Source organism: Stegostoma tigrinum, chromosome 7, assembly GCF_030684315.1.
Source record: "Stegostoma tigrinum isolate sSteTig4 chromosome 7, sSteTig4.hap1, whole genome shotgun sequence".
In the NCBI taxonomy this organism is placed as follows: domain Eukaryota; kingdom Metazoa; phylum Chordata; class Chondrichthyes; order Orectolobiformes; family Stegostomatidae; genus Stegostoma; species Stegostoma tigrinum.
The window spans coordinates 44,267,565-44,281,229 of NC_081360.1; the positions used below are offsets into that span (position 1 = coordinate 44,267,565).

The 13,665-nt window shown below is 40.6% G+C and overlaps 1 protein-coding gene across 1 annotated transcript in view; it reads left to right on the plus strand.

Annotated features, from left to right (window-relative positions):
• The window catches only part of ttn.2 (titin, tandem duplicate 2), a 339,406-nt gene that overhangs the window by 168,720 nt on the left and 157,021 nt on the right, over positions 1 to 13,665 (plus strand). The window contains exons 128-134 of the mRNA XM_059647196.1: positions 132 to 206; positions 662 to 745; positions 5,704 to 5,775; positions 8,340 to 8,411; positions 9,726 to 9,797; positions 11,141 to 11,206; positions 12,549 to 12,614. Coding sequence (XP_059503179.1) covers positions 132 to 206; positions 662 to 745; positions 5,704 to 5,775; positions 8,340 to 8,411; positions 9,726 to 9,797; positions 11,141 to 11,206; positions 12,549 to 12,614 — 507 coding nt within the window. The remainder of the gene's footprint in view (positions 1 to 131; positions 207 to 661; positions 746 to 5,703; positions 5,776 to 8,339; positions 8,412 to 9,725; positions 9,798 to 11,140; positions 11,207 to 12,548; positions 12,615 to 13,665) is intronic.

The window sequence follows — 13,665 nt, forward strand, 5'->3', positions numbered from 1 at the left end:
CAAATGTCATTACATATTAATTTTGTGTATTATATGTTTTCTTGTGAGTCTAAACTTGGTGAGTCAACTTCAGTGTTGTCTGAATCAATCTTAAATGAACCATCCTCTTAAAACAATAATGTTTTTTAAAGTGCGAGATGTCCCAAAGAAAACAATTGAAGAAGAACGCATTACTGTTTCAAGGGAAGATGTTGCACCAACCAAAGGTACAAAAGAACACAGAAGAATTTCCCTCCAAATCTTATTCTTATGCTTTGTGCCACTTTATTCTTTACATCATTGCAAAAACATACATTTCTGTTTTTATCATAAATGATGACCAGATCTTAAGTATGATTCTTTTAGGTGCAGCATAATTTCTATTTTCCTATGTTTAATCACTCTGCTGTGCTGTTCTTTTGCAATGCGGTAGTTAACAAAGTTTTTGTTTTAAATAGTGTGAGATATCTATACTATTGTACACAAAAATTATGATACCCATTGCAATAGCTTCTACATTCATTTAGTATTTGCATTATTGTAATGTATTACGTCCTATTGTGTTAGTTTTCGTCTGTCATGTCATTTTGAGCTTAAGCATCTTAATATCTTTATAGATTTTCTTAAAATAATTGCACTGTAACACGAAATCAACCTAAAATTATAATAATGTTCTTTAAAGTGCCCGAACTTCCAAGAAAGCCTGTTATTGAAGTGGAGAAACCGATTGCTATTCCAGGAAAAGCAGAGGTTCTTCTAAAGAAAGGTATAAAATACAGGAAAGGGTTTCAAATAAACCTCATATTCATGGAACTTAACATTCAGGCCACTGTATTATAGCATTATCTTTTACTTGAATATATCTCCTTAATTTAACAAAAGCTTCTCTTTGGACACAATTAAGCATGTTGAATTGTCTTTTTTGTCGTTGTTGTTTTCTTCTATTTACGTTGTGAGATGTTGATTAATGTACTGTGTCCCCTTGTATTGTAATTTCTGTATTTTTCTTTTTGGAGAATTCAATCAAAACTTGACAATGAGAATTTTGCAAATGTTCATATTTGAACGCAAAACTGCAATACAGAAAAAATAGAAATATCTTACTTTACCAATGGATAAATTCTACAAAATAGTGTCTTCAGAAAGTTGTAGATATTCCTCTTAACTGATTTCTGAGTTGATCATTTTAAAAATACAAAAATTTGTTTGAGATCCACTTGTTCATTTCGAGGATGGAGTGTGCTAGACACCTTATTGATACAACATTAATCTGATGTTAATGTTGGTATTTTCAAATTCCAGCCGCTGACCTTCACCCTGTCTTAATCTCACCTGCACCAAAGGACTCATGAACTACTCACAAGTTAGCTGCTGGATTATTTCTTGTGACTGTTGTTTTTAGAACTTTGAGATGCATGCCTAAACTTTAAATACAATACATAGAATGATCAGATGGTTGCTGAAGTACTATGTTAACTTAAAATCTTCTGCTAAAACAAAGTGTATCCAGGTACAGGCTTCCTGGCAGAGATTTTCTTTTGCCTCGAAATTGAACAGGATTGGAAGAACTAAAAGAGGCAACAAGAGTAGTACAAGCTGCTAAAAGAAGCAGGAGAGGCAGAGTTCTTTCAGCAGAAGGCCATATCAGTGTATGAGCTTAAGGGAGCAACTTTCTCAACTCAACTTCAGTGTGGACCAATGTTTGAGATCTCTTCTCTTTACAAAGGAGATCATGATAGAAACCCATTGTGGTGACTTCAAAGTAAGACGAGGACAACACTGGCTATGTCTGTGAAAACAATGTGGTTCCTTCTGTCTGTGTGTCTTATGTCTAGCAGGTTTTGCTGAAGATATAAGTAGCAAGTTCCAGTTTGGAGTATATTGCCGCATAAGGGAAATCACTGAGGCTCTTTGTGAGCAGAGAGACAGATTTTCCTCTTTCATTCTTGCTCGAGATAGGCACTCAAAGCAAGCATGAGGGTTTGTGTGGTACACAAACTTCTTTATTGTTCAAGGTGCCAAGGATTGGCTACACAGTGCTTTTCTTGAATGTCATATGAACTGAGCAATTTTCATAAACTGGCAACAATTCTACGTGCTCTGCATGCTGTGGATACACAAACATAGCTGATCATCCATGTGAATGTCAATTATCCTGGCAATAGTTCTTGGTGCCACCTACATTTGACTCATTGCCATCAGTCATAGGCTGATGATTAGACTATCCACTCATGATACTTCATATATCTTGATTCATATGCTGAATTAAGCAGCAAAATATTACCTAATATGTATGAGGGTTTTATTATAAATCTGTAGTTTAGATGAAGCCTCAGTTTATACCTTTCCATCAGGCTCCTTTCCCTGGCCCACAGTCCATTTGGGGCAAGCTTAGCTCTTTATGTTTCTAATTGACTAGTTCAGGTATGTTTTCACATACCTCTGGAGCAAGTGGGACTTGAACCTAATGTTGCTTGTTCAAAGGTAGGGACACAACCATTGGGCCACAAGAGGCCCAGCATGACTTAGCTCTCAAATAAAAATCCAATGAGCATCAACATTTGAAGCTGCTTAAGCCTTTTTAAACCTCAAATAGACCTGCATTTCTAAATCTGATACCAGACCCACACAGACAAACATAGCATATCTACATTGAAAATCACACTGACAGAAGTAATATTATAGACTATCCTCAAGCAACACTGCTGCTACCCAAACCAGTCTGGAGGAGCCATGTGATACTTAACTTGGCAGGCATTAATGTTTTTGCAGGTACATTTCATGTTGCAGAACTTGCTGCATAATTTCCTTTGTAAGGGAGGACTGTATGAGCAGCCCTTTCTGCCCCCAGCTTAATCTGATGAAATAATTTGTTCTTATCAGCAGCACCTCAGTCACACTTCCCCAGTCACCAGTACACCATATTCCTTATCAGGCTCCCATGTTCATCCTCTTTCTGACACCAAATTGTTAAAGCCATTGGCAAATGCACATTCGAATACAATTTTATGAATTTAATCATGAGATAAGTTATATAAAAATGACCTGGTCCCTCTTGTACTTTCTGTAAGTGCTTGTCTCATCCTGAGACAGGTTTCACTGCCACTCTTATAAGACCTCTGCCAATAAATGGAGTGTCTCCTCAGCTACTTATCTGTTGGACAAAGAAGAAAAGCTGCTGTGATTCTCAGGAAGTCCAGTTGAATAGTGGTATCAAATCCATTATAGAGCTTCCACTGCAGCACTCAAATCTTTGGTGTAAGCTGCAACGGTAATTGTGATATTATCCTAAAGACAAGGCATCACAGTCGGTTTCACAGGGCAAATGTACATTTCACAGTGCACTAAACATTTGCATTCAGCATTATTCAAAAGCCTAGTCCATCGAAATCCTCATCTGACTTCTATGTAGAATGACCGATCAGGATGGTGTGTGACTGGGAGAGGAATTTGCAGGCATTGCTGTTGCCATACACCCGGTGCCCTTGTCCTTATAGGTGGTAGAGGTAGTGAGTGAGTTTGAAACGGGTTATCAAAAGAATATTATCAGAGATAATGGGAACTGCAGATGCTGGAGATTCCAAGATGATAAAATGTGAGGCTGGATGAACACAGCAGGCCAAGCAGCATCTCCTGAGTGCTCCTGAGATGCTGCTTGGCCTGCTGTGTTCATCCAGCCTCACATTTTATCATATCAAAAGAATATTGTCTGGTTGCCGCAGTGCAGCTTGTTGCTTTCTTCTGTGATGCGTGAAGTGAATGTTTAAGATGGTAGATGTGCTATTAATCAAGTGAGCTGCTTTATCCTGGATGCTGGAAAACTTCTTGAATGTCAAACAAGTGGAGAATATTTCATACAGAGATAATGGGAACTGCAGATGCTGGAGAATCCAAGATAACAAAGTGTGAGGCTGGATGAACACAGCAGGCCAAGCAGCATCTCAGGAGCACAAAAGCTGACATTTCAGGCCTAGACCCTTCATCAGAGAGCGGGATGAGGTGAGGGTTCAGGAATAAATAGGGAGAGAGGGGGAGGCGGACCGAAGATGGAGAGAAAAGAAGATAGGTGGAGAGGAGAGTATAGGTGGGGAGGTAGGGAGGGGATAGGTCAGTCCAGGGAAGACGGACAGGTCAAGGAGGTGGGTTGAGGTTAGTAGGTAGGAGATGGAGGTGCGGCTTGGGGTGGGAGGAAGGGATGGGTGAGCGGAAGAACAGGCCAGGGAGGCAGAGACAGGCTGGGCTAGTCCTGGGATGCAGTGGGGAGAGGGGAAGAGCTGGGCCGGTTGTGTGATGCAGCGGGGGGAGGGGACGAACCGGGCCGGCCCCGGGATACGGTGGGGGAAGGGGAGATCCCGAAGCCGGCGAAGCCCACACTCATACCATTGGGCTGCAGGGTTCCCAAGCAGAACAAGAGTCGCTGTTCCCCCAACCTCCGGGTGGCACCACCGTGGCACCGCAATATTTCATTCCCTCCCTAAAATGTAACTTGTAAATGCTGGACAGGCTTTAGTTCTCCATAGAATTCCCGATCCCCAGTCAGCTGCTACAGCTGTAGTATTTTGACAGGTTTGACAGTTTAGGTTTCTGGTCAGTGATAACCCCCTGTATGACAGGGAATTCACCAATCACAAGGCTAGTGAATGACAAGGGCAGATAATTAGTTCTTCTTTTGTTCGACCTGCTCTTTGCTTGCACTTGTGTGCCACATGATTTAACTGCCAGTATCACATCAGCATATTGCTTGAATCTTGATGCACGTAGGTGTAAGAGTGCCTTTGTATCTGAGAAGTTGTGAATGGTGCTGAAGAGAAGACTGTTGGACGAATATTCCAGCAACTTGGATTTTTTTCCTGCTTTTTGTGCACTGGCAACTCGAAAATATTTAGTAAATGTTGCTCTCCGCATTCTTTCCCACACAGTTCCTCACTGAATCTTTGAGGGCCCACGATGGCTCATGCATACCTGATTTTGACCATCTGGATCTGATCTTTCTTTCTTGCATGCCCATCCACCCACTTTGACCTTCAGGGTAGGCCACTCAATCAGTAGTGCCATCACCAAACAAGCTGGATTTTAGGCATTAAAATCGTGCCTGAAAAATATATTCTGTGATCTTCCTGCCCTGAGTCCGTCATTCCAATGGCAATCAACGTAGATGAGTACTAACTCATCATCTGAGCAGTAGTGGCAATTCGCAATGGGCAGTGAATTTCCTTGACCTTATTTGACCTGTTAGCATGAGAGTGCATGAAGTCTGGAGTCACTATTGAAGATTCCCAGTGTTTGCAACCTCACTACTGTGTACTACTGAACCACTCCTAATGTTAGGTGTGTCCAACTGTTGGGAAAGAACATAGTCAGGAATGCAGGAGTCTGAGACATTGGCTGTCAGGTATGATTTGGTAAGTGTATCTCCATCTGGTTGATATCTTACTGGTCTAGCAGAGCTGTCCCAGTTATGGCACCATTGCCCACAAGTTTGTGAGGATGCAGGGTCACAGGAGCAGGATGTGCCCTAGTTTCTTTTTTGCGCCATTCAACTTGATGCCAGGTGATCTGTCTAATTTTACCTTCACCAATCTGTTCCCCAAAACCTTTAAGTGAAAATAGATAATATTGCCTTCCATTGAATTTCTCTACTAAATATACTTTTGTTCTTTTAATCTATTGCTTAGACATGGATGCAATACCTGTCAACATCTAACATTATATTGTTTCTTAAAGTGCCAGAGGTTCCTGAGAAGCCAGTTCCTGAACCATTGAAACCAAAGGAAGAGGCAGTTACTCCAGAAAAAGGTGTCTTTCTTTTTATTACTTTGGATTTTGGAAATATTTATATGGATAAACACCATGTCAATTTTTAAACATTAATATTCTATTTCATTCATGTTTCATAGTTTACTGTATTGATATTATTTCTACAAACTCCACCAACCACAAACACCTTCCTTTGTGCTAGGTGTAGCTCCAACCAGTGGGGTATTTTTTCCTGTTAGTTCCAGTTTTACTATGTTTCCTTGATGCTACATTTAGGCAATTACACCCTCAGTGTCAAGGACCGTCACCTTCACCTCAGTTCTTGAATTCAGTTCTCTATTCATTTTTGGGCTAAGTCGTTAATGAGGATACGGGCAGAGTGGTCCTGGCAGAGCCCAAACTGAATTTGATAGCACTGTCATCTACACCATATTATTCTTGTTACGATCAAGAGTCGACTTTTGGGGTGTTAATTAGCCAGTGTGGAACTTTCCTACTTCATGTGGACTTTTTGAAATTGCACACAATTTAATTTTGATGCCAGTATTATATCAGTAGAGAGACAATTTAGCTGGAATGCATCATGAGTACTGCAAATGATAGTTGTCAAGACCCAAAACCTTTCCTTCAGACATTTCTTGATATCACATGAAGTGAATTAAATTGATTTAATCAGCTACTGTGGCCTCAGGAGGAACCTGAGATGGATTATCCACTTAAGATTTCTGGCTGAAGATGTTTTTATTTGTTTGTGAGTTGTGATGTTTGCTGCCTAGACAGGCATTTATTGTCCATCCTCAATTGCCATATGGTTGTAAATGCTTCACTTCTTTCACTTTTAGCATCATCAGTGTAGGTTAGGACATTCAGTGAGCCTCCTTCTCCTGGTAATTGTATCAATGTCTATCACCACTTGTGGCTACTTGTGGCTGCATTGCAGAGTGTGGATCAGATCCACTGGTTATTAAATTGCCAAGTCTGTCTTTGGCTTCCAGTGCTTGGTATAAATGTGTTCAAGGGTGGTAGTTTCACAGTGTTGGCCCCTCACTTTTAGGTATGTTGTTGGCATGTTCTCCTGTATTCCTTATTGACAGAGGGTAGATCCTTCAATTTGATGGTGTTCATCAAATAAGATCTGTTGTGAGCTGAGGGGCTGCAGCTTGTGGTTGACTATAATACAGTTGATACTGACAATCCAAACAATTCTGAGTCTATCCCATGTGGCATGGTGCAGTGCCACACAGCACACTGACTGGTTTAGTTTGGCAGTAGCTACAACTTTGGGTCGGTCAGTGTTATTGTTACTGAATTATACACTGGGCGGAAACCTCCAGTCCTTCAGGTGGAAAGGCAACTTTGGTAAGTGAGATCATGGCACATCAGGACCTAACTGCTTTCATTCTTCTGACCTTCCCACACTGCTACCAGTTGAGACCCATAAGTGGTCAATTAATGACCAGTTAAAGGCCTATTTCTGTGGACTGAAATGATCTGAGTTCCAGATGGGCCACCCAGGAGGACCTGATTGCCCCTGACCAGTGCTCCTGATTGGTAAACCATTGCAAACTGCCTGACAATGGTGTCTTAGGGTCCTTTGATCTACACGATTTGAGGATGACATAGGGCAGGTTGATAGTTGCGTAGAGGCAGCTCCTAGTTCCTCTCCCCCATGCACCCCAACCCAAGACACCACCCCCACCTCAAGAGCACTTATCTGACACCTTGTTTCTCACAATGTTGCTGTATTCCACCTTAATAGTGACTCCATAGACTGTGGCAGCTGTAAGCCTCTGCTCTACTGGAACCTCTTCCTGAGTGGTATTTCTGCCCCTGTGGACTTGATTTCAGAGAAGGGCCTAATACTGCCCTTCCAATTGTTTGACTAGAGGAAGAGTCAGAGTGGGTGCCATGTCATCTCTGAGCAAGCAAGCAAGACACCTGATTAAAGCAGAAGATTCCATCTTTAATAATATTCGTAAAAATCCCCCTCCTAAAATAGACCCTGTACTCTTCTTGTCCTCTTGGTTCTTTCAAATGGTGATGAACATGCAGGATTACAAATTCTTAGGCTGAGGAAGGTCAATATGTGATAATTAACTGATATTTCTCTTTCCCCTTTATGCTATAAGATTTCAGGGAGTGTGGAGTCAGTGTTGCAGGCTCCCATGTTCACTGTGCCAAATTTATATCCCACTGTATCTCCATCTCAGATGTATCTGTCCTGTGGTGGGACAGGACATACCATGAGATGGTGATGTCAGTCTGGCTCTACAGCATAATTTGTTGTGTATGTTTATGTCAGGCTGTTGCTGTTGTAGGCTGTGGAACAGCTCTTCCAATTTTGGCACAAGTTCCCAGATGTTACTGAGGAATACCTTCAACTTGGCAGGCTGTGTCTTCACCATTCTTGTTGTCTAGGTCAGCGCTACATTGTCACTCTTGTTTCAGATGAACAATTTTTTTTCTCCTAATTTATGCAAATGAAGAAAGATGTTCTCATTCAAATATCATTGTGTTATTTTGCAATGTTGCTTAGATATCATAACCATAAAAATGTTAAATCTTTAGCATCCTAACATTAAACTGCTTATATTATACTTTAGTGCCAGAAGTTCCTAAGAAGCCAGTTCCTGAACCATTGAAACCAAAGAAAGAGACGGTTATTCCTGAGAAAGGTACTTTTCTTTTTCTTATTTGTAGATACTGGAAATATTTCTTGGAGTAAATTGCACATTGATTTTAAATATTCATATTTTAGTTTAGTTTGTGCTTTATGTGTTTAAGTGCTTGTATTGTCTCTTCAAACTCTTAAGTTATGCAACCAGCTTCCTTTGGCAAAGTTATGATTCCAAACAGTTTTGCCCCCAGTCCCCATTGGCTTAAGTTTTGCTTGAGCTCTTTGGTGCCATACCTAATCAAATGCACACTTGATGTCAAAATACTCAACCTCACCTCGCTTGTAGAGTTTATCTTTTTTGTTGACATTAAAAGCAAAGCTAAAGTTAGGTGTTGAGCACAGCTCTAACTGAACAGTTTAAATTGTTGCTTAGTAACCCTGTCAATGGCACATTTCACAGCTATGCGGATGTTTGATAGCCAATGGATGAAGCAGGTTTGGATTCTTCCTGCTGCTGAAAATGAGCACACTGCCTTTATATCTGAGCAGCCCAACTGCTCTCCCAACTCTTGCGCCACTTTGCCAGCAACCCCACCCCGCCTTACTACTTTGTGGCCTGCGTTTCTTGGCCAACCGGTTCCTCGGGTGCAGTACCAGCAGCAATCATCACTGTTGGTGGTGCTGCCTGAAACAGACTTCAAGAATGGTCAGCAGCTCTCGATGAGCACAATATCAGAACCTAGGGTCCTGGATCCTCAGGTAGGTCAGATACAGGCCAGATAAGAGCTTTATGATGCTTAATCAAGTTGGGCCTCCACCTCAGGGGTAACATATGTTTCGGAATGGTTCTCCAGCTGGGGAGCTGAATCCAAGTCAGTTGCATTATATCCAATCTTTCACACTGGGGGGTTCCCAGACTCTACAGTATATCACTCTACCACCACCTTCCATGACTCTGTCCTGCTTGTGATACAGTACATAATCCAAGGATGATGATGCTGCTGTTAGGTATCTTGACTGTAAAATATGATTCAGTGAGTACAACTATGTGAGGCTGTTGGTTGACTAGCCTATCGCGTGACTAGTCATTTGCACAGCCTCCCTAATTTTGGCACCAGACCCCAGATATTGCAAAGGAAATGTTGCCTGGAGAGGAGGTGTCATTTTTTGTTTGTTTCCAGAATTTAGTCAATGCCACGTCATCAGTCACGTTTTATTTTAACCAATTTCACCCTCAGCTTGTTCAGCAGAATAATGCCTCTCTTAATTTAGCTTTTCTACCAGCTTGTATTATTTTAACTTGTTGTCGAGATATATTAATGATAAGAACATTGAAGCTTAAGCATTTTCACATTATCCTGTTTCTTATAAGTGCCAGAAGTTCCAAAGAAGCCAGTTCCTGAACCTGTGAAACCAAAGGAAGAGGCAATCATTCCTGAGGAAGGTAGGTTTTTATTGTTATTTAAGATGCTGGGATTACTTGCAAGAAGCAAACAGCTTGTGGCTGTTTAAATATTAAAAAGCTGAGCTTTGTCCTACATGAAGAAAGAAAGATGCAAAAGTTAAAAATAAGATTTAAGTTTAAGAGCCAGAAGTTTATTATGAATAAGTAAGATGTGAATCCTATGTGAATATCCATGGAATTTCACACAGTTCAAAATTACTTTCTTTCAAGTAATCATTTTAAGTACCCACTTCAATCACAAAAATATGAAACACAACTTCCTAAGTGTGCACATTATTTTGAGTACAGTAATTATAATTTTAAGAATTATTTTCACAATAAATTTACATTAATTTGCTTCATTTTGCTTCTCTTGGCTTGATTTTACCTTCCGTAAATTTGCAATTGTTACTGCAGTGATTCCAATGCATCATTCTTCACATCCTCAGTGTTACCTTCAACATTCTCAAGATCAAAATGCACATCTGCACCTAATTCTGGAATGCTTGTTATTGCTCTGTATCTTTCAACATCAGTGTCAAAAATCATGTTTGTAGCATCATGCACTACATACCTGATAATTCTGCATCTTTTGTTTTCATTCATAGGAGGTATGCATCATTAACTAGGCCATCATTTACTACCCATTCTTAAATTCCTGTGAGAAGGTGATGGTGAGCTGCCTCCTTGAACCATTGCCAACTATCCGTAGCATGCATGACACACACACACACACACACACACACACACACACACACACACACACAGACACACACACACAGACTTGCTCACACATACACACTCTGTTTCTCTGTTCACCCCCACTCTCACCACCTTGGGCAGCAGCGAAACCTTTCAGCGCTAAAATATTGAGCCAATCAGTGCCAGATATTGAAATCTGTCCGCTATATTCTGTGCCCTTGCCACCCCCACTATTACTTCCAAGTAGGTATAGTAATTCAACAGCTGAGGGAGGGCTGTGAGTGTTAATAAGCTGGAGCTTATAATAAGCTACTGCTGGTGGGAGAAGACATATCCTGGATATTGATGCAGGAGTTGGGGACATTAGCTGTTAGCCATGATTTGGCATGTGTCTATGTCAGACTGTTGCTTGACTCCAGATCTTGGAATAACTCCCCACATGTTAATGAAGAAGAATTTACAGGGCCAACTCAGCTAGATGTGACTTCATTGTTTCTAATGCTCAGATCAGTGCTCGGTAATCTACCTAGTTTTAATCAATTTCTTCCCTGGAAGGTAAAAATGGCAATAGATGATGTTGCCTTGTGTTGATTCTGAACATTGCATCTGAACATTTTAACATTATGCTGTTTTTTCTAAAGTTCCTGAGGTTCCTAAGAAACCCGTTCCTGAACCACTGAAACCAAAGAAAGAGGTTCCAGAAAAAGGTATTTATTTTTGCTTTTTTAGATATTGAAAATACCATTTTACTGTTTAAATATTAATAGTTTATTTTACTGTTATGTTATGCTTTAATATATTTCTTAGTATTGTTACTGTTGCAGCAAACTCAAATATGTACAACTACGAGTGACAACAACCTCGAGAAAGCTTTATTATCATTCCCATTATTTTACATTTTCTGGGGCTCCTCAGTGCCTACCTTGGTCAAGTGTTGTCTTGATATCAAAGGGCAGTCACTATCACCTCAGCATTTTTGTTCATGTCTGAAACTAGGCTGCAATGAGACCTGGAGTCAGTGTTCCTGATGGAACCTAAACTGGGTGACAGCAAGAGCTATGGCTGTCCAAGTGTAACTGGATAGTACTATGTGTTATCTTCCATCACTTTTCTGTTGATTGAGAGTAGACTGTTGGGTGAGTAATTTACTAGGTTGGAATTTTTCTGCTGTTTGTGACCAGGACATATTTGGGCACTTTTGCAAATTGTTGCGTAGTTACCAGTGCTCTAACTGTACTGGAACAGCTTGGCTAAAGACCCTGGTAATTTTGGAGCACAATATTTGATTACCTCAACTAGGATTTTATCTTGTCCCATAACTTTTGCTACATCCAGTGCCTTCAGCCATTTCCTAATATAATGTGGAATTGGCACATGACCAGGCCATGAAGAATCAACCACTTAACACTTCAGCTGAAGATAGTGGCCGATGCATCAACATGTCTTTTGTATTGATGTATTGGGCTTATCCATCATTAAAGTGGGGATGTTTGTGGAGACTTTTCCAACCCAAAAGTTGTTTCATTATTGACAACTATCCATGACTGATGTGACAGAAATACAAGTACTGTTTTTGGAATCGGGTAACACTCTCTAAAGCAAGCAGCTTCAGGTGTTTATAATACATGTATTCAGCTTCACCAATGGGTCTGTCCGACAGGACAAGACTAATGAAGGTGATGTTGGAGCCTGAGCCGTTGACGGTAGGCGATAGTTTGATGAGTGTGTTCATGTCAGGCTCTTCTTCGAATAATCTGTAGAGAGTTCACCTAATTTTGACATAATAAGCAGGTTTAATGAGGAGGACTTTGCAACGTCAGTTGGGTGAGATATGCCTTTGCTGTTTCCTGTATTTTGGGCAATTCATGCTTGACAACTTGTCTAGTTTTATTTTAACTAGATTCTTCCTGAGTACATGTATATCTGGCTAGATTATGTCACTGGGTTGAAGTTCTCTTACAAGTATATTTTTATAGGCTAATTGTCTTGATATCTCAATGATAAAAGCAGATTGTAATACCCACCTTAACATTATACTGTTTCTTAAAGTTCCAGAGGTTCCTAAGAAGCCAGTTCCTGAACCATTGAAACCTAAGAAAGAGGTTCCAGAAAAAGGTACATTTTTTAATGTTAAGAATAAAGACTTCCTTTTAAGGCAGACATTAAGAGCTTTTTTGACCTTTTGCTGGAGCCTGAAATTTTCTTCTACACAAATTTTGTAACTTTTAATAGACAAGACAATCAAGGGTTATGGAGGAGTATGTAGACAGACAAATAAGCTGAGGTCACAACTATAGCAATCACTGTATTGAATGGTGCAGCAGACTTGAAAGAGCAAATGGCCCACTGCTGCATTCCTATTATCAGGTAAAAGCCAATTTTGGCACAATAATGCAACACTTGGATATGGTCAGGGCTTGTTCTGGACCACAAGACTTTACAACTCAAATCGGTATGTTTCTTCAAATCACATGGGATGAATGAACTCAGTTGAAGGCAGTCATCTCTCGATCTCAACAAGAGCCTGAGATGGACAGGCCACAAGACACTTACAACTGAACATTGTAACAAATATTTCAGGATTGTCTTTTGCACTGAGGTGTTGGGCTGTAACTTTCTTGAGGATGGGGGTGATTGTGGACTCTCCCCCTTTCCAACCAACATTCCCGGATGAATGTGCAGGACCGCACAGCTCCGCTATTGGCTGTGGAATGCTTTAATTCTGTCTATAGTGCACTGTCTCAGTGTTTGCCATGCATGTCATCTGTGTTCTAGTTTTACTCTCTTCACATTTCAATTTCAGGCATGTTTGGTGCTATTTCTGTGTTGCCCTTCTTCATTGAACCAGGATTGATCCCTGGATTCATGGTAATGCAGGAATGAAGTTTGTGGCCTGTCATGAGGTTGCAGATTGCAGATGATTACAATATTGCTACTATTGACAGTGCACAGTGTCTCAAGGATGCCTAGTTTTAAGCTGCTAAATCTGGACTGAATCTACACCTTTAATATGGTGATACTGCCATACAACACAAGCTTGTTGTCAGTTGCCATGTCCTTCAGAGAAGGCCTGTTCAATGAGTTGCCCTCACAGGAGTATAAAAGTGCAGGAATATTAATTTTTCCCCTGCTGGTGGAAGCGGGTGCTTGGTAGGTGGGAACCAAT